The following is a 9,648-nucleotide window of genomic DNA, read 5'->3' as shown; positions in this document are numbered from 1 at the left end:
ACGAGCGTTACCTCCGGGAACTCCTTCAACATCTCTAAGAATTTGACTTGGTCGTCAAAGCCCAGAAATGTGTTTTCGGCTCTTCTGAGCTTGAGTTACTGGGCCACCTCATCTCGGCGCAGGAAATTCGTAAATTGCCTTCCCACGTCCAAGTTAGACTTCCGAGCACCCACTCCCCTACACAAGCTCAGCAAGTTCCCGGGCCTAGCGAATTTTTTCCGACGCTTTATCCCGCACTGCGCCGAGTTTCTTCACCCACTGACCGGCCTTCTTCGCACAACCAAATCTTGGCCTCCAGAGGCTCAGGCTGCTTTCACGGCTGGAAAACAAGCCCTCGCCAATTCTATCTGTATCGTATCGAACATGGCACGAGCCACGCGTCGATAAAGCGCGTGACGTCAACAAGGTGCGTTCAACGCACAGGAAGCACACCCTCTCCCAGTTGCGGTGTATAAGCGATTGATGTATAAACCTGCGTCTGGTTTCGCAGTGGGATCGCAGTCGACGCCCTGTCTTGGTAAACCGAAGATTTCCATTGCAATTGACTTCTTGAAGCCACCGGGTCCGCTGAGAACTGATGGGGAAATTGCGAAGAACTGGCAGGCATTCAAACAAAGGTTTAAATTTTTCTTGACCGCATCAGAAACTGCTGACAAGCCGCGCATGGAATCGGTGAAGACAGCGCTTCTGCTGAGTGTTGCGGGCGATGAAGCCATCGAGATATTCAACACGTTCAGCTTCGGCGAGAAGGAAAGCAAGAGCAACTACGCAGCCGTCGTGCAGAAATTTCAAGCATACTGCTCAGCGCAGCTGAGCGAGGTACACGAACGCTACATCTTCCGCTCGAGAGTCCAGGCCCCTGGTGAGCCCTTCGAACCATTCCTTCGAGGCCTGAAGAAGCAAGCAAGTGTACGCAATTTTGGCTCCCGGAGGGATTCAATGATTAGGGACCAGGTCGTTTATGGAATCGCTGACCAGAAAGTTCGAGAAAAGCTGCTGCAGGACCACCAGCTGACGTTACAGAAGGCTGAGCAGGTGGCTAAATCAGCGGAAGTAGCAGCGTCCCTACAGAAGGTGTGGGCATGGCACGAAAGCCAGATGGATGTTGTGCGGAAGGAAAATGTAGGCAGTCAAGGCGAGGCACCACCCAGGCTTTACAAATGTGGCAGGTGTGGACGCAGCCACGCTCCAAGGAGCTGTCCTGCGTATGGAAAAATATGCAGGAAATGTCAAAGGCCGAACCATTTTGCTACCTTCTGCAAACGTTTTGCGATGTATGCGAGCTACAGGGCTCGCCTGTCGACATGTCGACAGGCAACAGGCGACATGTTGACAGGTCTCGACATGTCAAGAAGGGCGACAAACCAACGCGACTGGACAGTACGAGCCCAGATCTGCAACATGTCCCTTGAATTCAAAGTAAATACAGGAGCAAAAGCAAACCTGCTTCCCTTAGGATGCTATCAGAAAATTCACCCGAAGCTGCCCCTGAACCCAAGAAGTGCTGTGCTGCGTGCCTACGGCCGGGGCGTGATCAAACCTGCTGGTGTCGTTCGAACAGAGGTAGCACTTGGCGACCGGTGTGCGTTCCTTGACTTCTTCGTCGTACGCAAGGGCCATCAAGCCATCCTAGGCCTACAAGCCAGCGAAAGTCTCGGACTTCTATCGCGCGTACATACAGTATCTCGAAACAGTTTCACCATCTGTTCACGGGAACCGGCTGCGTTCAAAGGGCCTACCGAATGGTTCTGCATGACGCCGCCACACCAACAGTACAACCATTCCGACGGGTGCCACTCGCGCTCCAGGAGCTCCTCCGAGAAGAGCTGGATCGCATGGAACGCGCAGGGACCATAGCCAAAGTCACTGAGCCCATGGATTGGGTAAGTGCCTTGGTTATTGTCCGTAAGAAAGACGAGAAATTGTGGTTGTACATCGATCCCAGGAAAATTACTCATTGCATCAAGAGAGAACATTATAAAATGTCTCGCCGGGGGGACATAGATGCAGAGTTGTCAGGTGCAACAGTGTTCACGCGCCTTGATGCAAATTCTGGCTTCCACCAAATTCCATTGGATGATGCAACATCTCGAATCTGCACCTTTTCCATGCCATTTGGGCGCTACAGATTGCTACGCTTACCCTTCGGGATATCATCCGCGTCTGAAGTGTTCCAAAAGCACTGAATGAAATTTTTGAGGGCCTCCAGGTGTCAGAGTGTACGTTGATGACGTACTGGTATGGGGGTCATCGCGGCAACAACATGACACGCGCCTAAAGTCGGTGCTGCTAGCGGCAGAACGAGCAGGCGGCTGTTGTGTTGGTGTAGACAAGATCGAGTTTCTGGGTGACGTGATCGATAAGGAAGGCCTCAGGCCTAGCCCCTCACTGATAAAGTGCATGCTACAAATGCCAGAACCGACAGAAAAGCAGGGAGTTCAAAGAATGCTTAGCGTCGTCAGTTACTTCAGTAAGTTTATGCCGTCATTAGCGAAGAGGACAACGCTCCTCAGAAGTCTTATCAAGCAAAATGCTGTCTTTGACTGGACGTCAAATCATGCGCAAGAATGGAAACAACTATGCGACAGTCTATGTAAAGAGCCTCTACAAGCCGTGCTCGACCCGACAAAAGCAACTAAAGTGTCCTGTGACGCGTCATAAAATGGAATCGGCGCCGAGCTGTTGCAGGACCACGGTAACGCATGGAAGCCTGTTGCGTACGCTTCACGTGCCCTTACGGAGCCTGAGCAGCGTTACTCGCAAGTTGAGAAGGAGGCAATCGCCGTGGTATACGGTTGTGAAAAGTTCGATCACTTGGTATACGGTCGTGGGGTGATTGCTGAAACGGATGATCACCCTTTCATAGCTATATCGCAGAAGGCTATCGGGAACATACCCCCGGGGTTACAGCGGTTCTTTCTGCGCCTCCTTCACTATGACGTACAATTGAAATTCATTCCAGGCAAAGAACTTCTGCTGGCTGACATGCTGTCGCGGGCAACAACCGGATCGAGCACAATCAACGACGTAAACGACGACGTGGAAGTACACGCAGTAAGTGTTGTTTCTTCCCTCGTCACCTTGATAAGGTTGGTCGAGGAAACTAACCGCCGCGACGAACTAAAGCAAGTGCTTGCGAATTTAGAGGCAGGAAGAGCGGTTACAGGCCGGTGGAAGTCACCTGAAGGAGAGCTTTCCCAAGTGAAGGAAGTCTTGTAAAGGGGTGCGAAATGATAATTCCAAAGAGCTTGAGAACAGAAATGCTGGAAAGAATTCATCAGGAAAGTATTCCGGCCAGCAGACATGGCAGTAATGGAATTACAGTAATGAAATTACTGTAATTTAATCACTTTTTGCAGTAATTTGTAATGTAATGAATTACTTTTTCGGGTTGGTAATTTAGAAATGTAATGAATTACCTTTGGTAGTAATTTTGCAGCAAAAGTAATTAATTCCTTTCGAAATTACTTTTACTAAAGTGCACCACTACTCCTTCAAAGTAGTGCCGCGAAAGCAGGAACGACGTGCGGCAAGCCGAAGCCAGCGTATACCGGATCGGCAAAAGTAGACAGAATTGAGCAGAACAGTGCGTCTGAGACCTCGTGTGTAGTAGGGTCGCTTAGTGCGGCTATCCCATGATAACCATTCTCCAAGCAGCAGGATACAAGGTTTCAAGGGAATGCCGAAGGGACAGATGGTGCAAGAAGGCTGGAGTTGAAAACTAGCTGGGAGCGCGGCGCAGTGACACTCCCTCGGCTAGGGCACAGCGGCGCCTGGCTACACTGGTCACCACGGGGCAAGGTAGCTAAGATTGGGGGGGGAATAGGTCACAGGTGGAAGGCTCCATGGCGTGAGCCACCGTGGCTTGAGCATTCTGAGCAGGGAGTACAAGGGGCCGACGTCGATTCTTGGGACTGCGGAAGCAATAAATAAGCTAGCTTTTTCGGGCCCTTGAAATGGCGAAGACAGGCCAGCAAGGCGCTGGGTTTGCCGGTCATTTCACGACCGTTCGACCCTGCTTCTGCTTTTTTTTTCTTTTTTTTCCTTTTTTATTGCGGTTGTCTTGTTCTGGTAATGGCAGTGCTGTAGGAAAGAAGGAAGGAATAGGTCTCTGGGACAGAATTTGGCGGGAAGACGAAAGAATGTGTGTGCTTCGCGTCTGGAGAACAAGTTGTCTAAGTAAAGCTAGTGAACAAAGTTTGTTCACTAGCTTTACTTAGTTTTTGAATGGATGGAAACTAGAACGTAATTTAAAAGTAATTGAATTACTCAGTATAAGTCATTGTAATGTAATTTCAATACTTTTTGGGAGCAGTAATGTAACGTAATTTAATTACTTTCTTGCAATTTTCGGCAAAGTAATTAGTAATGTAATTTAATTCCTTTTGAAAAGTAATTTTGCCATGTATGCTGGCCAGGGATCAATTCGGACACAGAAGCTTTCACTCAGGCATATTCTGTATGCAAGATGTATGCCTACCGACAGCCGCCAGAACCCTTGATGTTGCGCCCAACGTCTGAAGACCCATGGTATCGTTTCGGTATTGACATCTTTTCAGCATGGCGGACGGGCATACCTGTGCATCTACGATGCTTTATCTAACTTTCTGAAAGTTGAGTTGCTCAAGGACACGTCTGCAAAAGCCGTCATTGAAGCAACAAGTGCGATTTTTGCTATGGTATACCAGTTGAAGTCTGCTCGGACAACGGCCCATAATTTGCAAGCCACGATTTTGCATCTTTTGCCCGCGCTTACGATTTCATCCATATAACTTCCAGTACGACTTACCCCCAATCCAATGGTCTGGCAGAAAAGGGGGTTCAAGTAGTTGAACGAATTTTAAGAAATCTAGTGCATTGAACCAAGACTTTTGGCTGGGTCTCCTTGCCTACAGGTCTACATCTTTGGAATCCGGGCCGTCACCTGGCGAAGTGCTACAACGGAGGAGATTACGAACAACATTGCCTGATGTGCGGCCGCGGCCGGTTCGCAGTGTGCAGAAGCGTTGACAGACAAGTCGTTCTAGCCGACAACTTCCACCGTTCAACCCTGGAGACATTGTTCGCGTCAAGAAAGAGGCATGGGCAACCAAAGCACAAGTCCTTCAAACTTCAAGGTATCCTAGATCGTATGAAGTCATTACAGAAGACGCAACAATCCTACGGCGCAATCGATGGCACCTACTGCAAACAAAGGAGGTTTTTGAAGAAGCTGTTGGGACATCGGTTCCGATGCCAGACAGGAAGGTGATCAAAGTTCTACTTCAGCACCATGCAGCCACAATGCCGCAGAGCTTCCGATAACCCCTGAAAGCAGGCATATCACAGACAACGTTCCTGTCATCGTCCCCCAGCATAATCAACCTCCACCTGCTCCAAGAAGGTCATCGTGACCACGAAGACCGCAACAGAAGTTGACTGATGGTCGAAACTTTGAACAAGTGCCATAGCCTGTGCTCCGAACAGTTTGGGTTGCTTCTACAGTGTGATGTGTATGATTTCTTTATTAAAAAAGGAGGATGTATCATCGAACGTGGCACGAGCCACGCGTCGATAAAGCGCGTGACGTCAACAAGGTGCATTCAACGCACAGGAAGCACACCCTCTCCCAGTTGCGGTATATAAACGATTGATGAACAAACCTGCGTCTGGTTGTTCCCCTTACTCACGGCCTGCCATGTCTGTCTGCGTCCCTCGACGATACACGATTCTTCTCATCCACCCTAGGACTTCCGCGCCCACTCATATTGTGGTGGATGCTTGCAGCGTGGCCATTGGTGCTGTTCTCCAGCAGAAAATCGACTCCAAGTGGCACCCACTGGGTTTCTTCTCTCGGGGGAGACAACGCGTAGTGACAGCGGCGACGGACGCATTTCACTTGGGCTCCGCAACTTTCTTGTCTTAACCCTGGACAGTGAGACTCCAGCGTACTATCATCGATGCTACTGGATTCCTAACGTCGTTAGGGTCCTAGGGAAACCATTTGGAAGTGCGTGCAACGATTTTTGACCATTCACGGTAGATTTTCCCCGCGGACACGCCGTATACTCTGCTAGGCCTATCGCGCCACCTCAGAGCTCCTCGTCACGGCTGCGCTGCCAGCTGCTTTGGGCACCGAACGAGCCCGCGCGCCGCCTGCCGCCATGAAGGTCACTGTGGAGGGCGTAGAGCTATAACGCCTGAAAGATTTGCAGCTAGTGAATGGCTGACTAAGGTGGATAAGCTCTGGGAAGCTAGAAGAGTGAAGGGGACACCCGCACCCGAAGTTTCCGGCTCTCAGGATGGAACTCCAGTGACCCAAACGACCTTCGAGGCTCCGGACGATTGTGAAAAGGTAGCAGACGCGCTTACGCCTCGCCAACGTTGACGCTAACTCGCTAGGCACTCGGTAGCTTCTAAGCAGCCCCGCCTGCCCAAACAACGTGCTCAAGCTCATTGTCCGCCCCAGAGGGAGATTACTACTCTCCAAGACAACTACGTTTCAACTGCTCGAAGCAATCTGCACGCCACCAAACTTCACTCGCGATTCCATCCGGCATGAAGACCTTATACAAACCAACTACCTACAGAACACTTTCGCTTGCAGCACGACAAACGTCGAACGCGCTGAGCGCATTATACATATTAAAGAGTTCGTCATCGACCAACGGCCGTACGAAATATCAGTGTACTGTGCACCAGACTACTCTTCAGGAAGAGGAGGGATCAGAGGGGTTGATCTATGTCTCGATCATGCAACTATTCAAGCGGAACTCCAGGACAACCGAAACCCTCCTATCGAGGACTTCAGAAGACTCGGCAACACCACTGCCGTGTTGATCACCTTCACCCAACCCCAAGTCCCTGCATGGATCTATTTTTGTAACAACAGACACCGCTGTACCATCTTCAAAAACCACTGCGCCAAACTCGGCCACCGATCCGACCTATGCGTGAGCAGTGACCAAATACCGAGACTGTGGGCTTCCCAACCCGGCCAACGACCACTCCTGCACGCCAACCTGCCATATCTGCGGGAAAAAACACCTCACGGGCGACAGCCGATGTAAAGAAATATTTCGCATTCCCTATGCCGTCAAGAGCCGTCAGTGGGAAAAGCTCAGACAAGGTGAAGCTCTTAAGCAACAAGAACAAGTACCTTCATGCCAGGTAACTTTACAACACGCCAGCCGCTGGGACCGTCAATGTTCCGGCAGCGATAAACGCAGTCCCAGGGACCGGTCGGACTCCTTCCCACCCATCGGGCCCAATGCCTCCAGTCGATCATCTCGGATGCCGCCCAGAACGCGGCCAGGTACGCCTGCAGTCGTCCAGCAGCATCAGCAGCAAGCTGCTCCTCCGGGGCAGCTCCAGGGCCCGGCTCCACCTCAGGCAGTGAGTACACTAGGAGGGAGTCCCTATTAGGAGGGAATCCCTCCACTCGAACAAGCCATTACACACCTCACGGCCGTCGTAACACTACTGGTCCATAGAAACGAGACTATCGAGAAACGCCTAGACGCTCCTCTTCCTACATCCCCCCCGCCAGCTGGCACTGCTCAGTGCTCACAAACGTAATGCTCTTGCCGCGAGCGATACGCAAACGCAAGACATACACGCACAGATAATGTTTTCACCACCACCTCCTCGAAGCACAGGGCGTCTTCTTTCAAGGCCGTATCCAATCGCTGGAGGAACATATTGAGAACTCCGTTCGCACCCTCAGCTCTCAGTTTGCTCTACAGCTAGAATCTCTTGATGAGGCAATCGATTCCCTCTGCAAATATGAAGGCATGACCCCACTCTCGGTTCAGACGCCATATCTCCCAACCTATTCGTGGCGGCTCGCTCTGTTAACACTACCATCTTCCAATGGAACTGCAGGGTGTTCGCGTGCAATAGCGCGGTCCTTCAGCAGTTCCTTACCGCGAGCGACACCCCTGAAATCTTTGCCCTTCAAGAAGCAGGAAAAAACGCGAAATTGGCTGGATATCGGACTTACACATCGGGAATAGCAAACTCCCAGGTGTCTACTCTGATTAAGCGAAACCTTATGGCTATCTTGCATGAGCTAGACTCCCCTTTCCCAGACCATATAATTCTCTAAATTCTCCCCCGATCCTCTCGTGCGACCAGGCAATGCCTTTTCGTGCTCAACATCTGCAGCCCACCCCGGTCAAAAAACGCCATCTTCGGGCCACTTTTCCTTCGAGTACAGCAGCTAGCGCGAGGGCAACCTCCAATTATTCTGGATGATTTCAACGCTCCGCATAAAGGAAGGAGTTACAACTAAGTTACGCTCAAGGGCCGAGTGAGATGATTGGCACGCACTCCATCTGAAACCCTTAACGGATATCACCCAACCCACTCGGAAAGGAACGGGAGTCTCCTGGGACACAACCCCGGATCTTGCCTTTACGGGACCGGGGATCACAGCTACCTGGTGTAATACTCGGGAAACATTCGGCAGCGACCACTACGTTCTGGAGATTGTCACGCAGGAGCCTACTCGACAATGTACGCGACCAGCTAAAGTGGTCAATTGGTACTGCTTTCGCGCCAAGCGCCAAAAGCCAAGAACAAGGCTCTTCCTAAGCTATCACAGACTTCGCCGCTTGGTCAACCGACATCCTCAAACAAGTTGCAAATATCACTGCTGAAATAGCTGTGGAGGACTCCATACCAAACTGCGACAGATATTATGCCCAACTGTCGGACCGCAAGCGCAATCTGGAGGCACTGGTGAAAACTCGCAAATGGGATCGGGACCTTTGACGACGGCTCTCCCGAGTGCATACTAACATCGAGAACTATGCCATAGAGCTTACACGTCCCAATATATATGACCAGATGGATAAGGCAGCACCTGGCAATTACTCCGTCACCTCCTCGATGCTAAAGGGAGCAATTTCCAAGCTTGCCAGCAGCTATGCTTATGCCAGCAGAACTATGCCATAGAGCTTACATGTCCCAATATATGTGACCAGATGGATAAGGCAGCACCTAGCAATTACTCCGTCACCTCCTCGATGCTAAAGGGAGCAATTTCCAAGCTTGCCAGCAGCTCCAGCGTATCTCCCACTACTTTCCCGGCATCTCAGACGCCCTCAAACAAGAGCTAGTAGACACCTACATCCGCTCGGGACCAGTGATATCTCACCCTCCTTATCAGAGGGAAGGAAAACGTCTGTTTAGATGCTCCCATCACCTTACCAGAGATACGAGCCGAGCTCAATCGTATTAAGACAAACCCAGCTGCAGGGCCGGACCGGATATATCTAACCGTATGCTTCGTAACGTCGACGACGCCTCGGTTCATGCGCTCACAGAGTTTCTGAAAACAATTCTGGGAGCGGAGAGCCATCCCGCAAGAGTGGAAATGCGCCAGCCTCGTTCTCATCCCCAGCCGAGCAAACCACTTACTCTCTCGAACTTCCGCCCCATTTCTCTCACGTCCTGCGTGGGAAAGCTATTGGAGCATGTTATTCATTCCCGTCATCTTCGTTACCTAGAAGAACATCACCTACTCCCAGACACGACGTTTGGTTTTCGACCGCACCTTGCGGCCCCAGATATCATGCTCTTGCTCAAGCATCAGGTGCTGACACACAACACTTTCGACACCAAAGTCATAGTTGGTTTAGACGTCGCCAAGGCCTTTGACAATGT

General features: G+C 50.9%; 1 protein-coding gene across 2 annotated transcripts; it reads left to right on the top strand.

Moving 5' to 3' along the window:
* The first annotated feature begins 493 nt into the window (after positions 1-493).
* On the top strand, positions 494-5,824 carry LOC146191769 (uncharacterized). 2 transcript variants are annotated; one of them, XM_084599983.1, is made up of 3 exons: positions 494-1,883; positions 2,963-3,054; positions 4,896-5,824. In XM_084599983.1, exon 1 carries the CDS (start codon positions 664-666, stop codon positions 1,855-1,857), a length of 1,194 nt encoding a protein of 397 aa, XP_084456109.1. In that variant the 5' UTR covers positions 494-663; the 3' UTR covers positions 1,858-1,883; positions 2,963-3,054; positions 4,896-5,824. The 2 variants fall into 2 exon arrangements, with proteins under 2 accessions (XP_084456109.1, XP_084456107.1); XM_084599981.1 differs by having other exon boundaries at positions 494-3,054.
* The last annotated feature ends 3,824 nt before the right edge of the window (positions 5,825-9,648 follow it).

The sequence above is a fragment of the Amblyomma maculatum genome, chromosome 4 (genome assembly GCF_055883805.1).
Source record: "Amblyomma maculatum isolate TAMU_Amacu chromosome 4, ASM5588380v1, whole genome shotgun sequence".
NCBI classification, from domain to species: domain Eukaryota; kingdom Metazoa; phylum Arthropoda; class Arachnida; order Ixodida; family Ixodidae; genus Amblyomma; species Amblyomma maculatum.
This window is presented reverse-complemented; position numbering and strand designations above follow the sequence as displayed.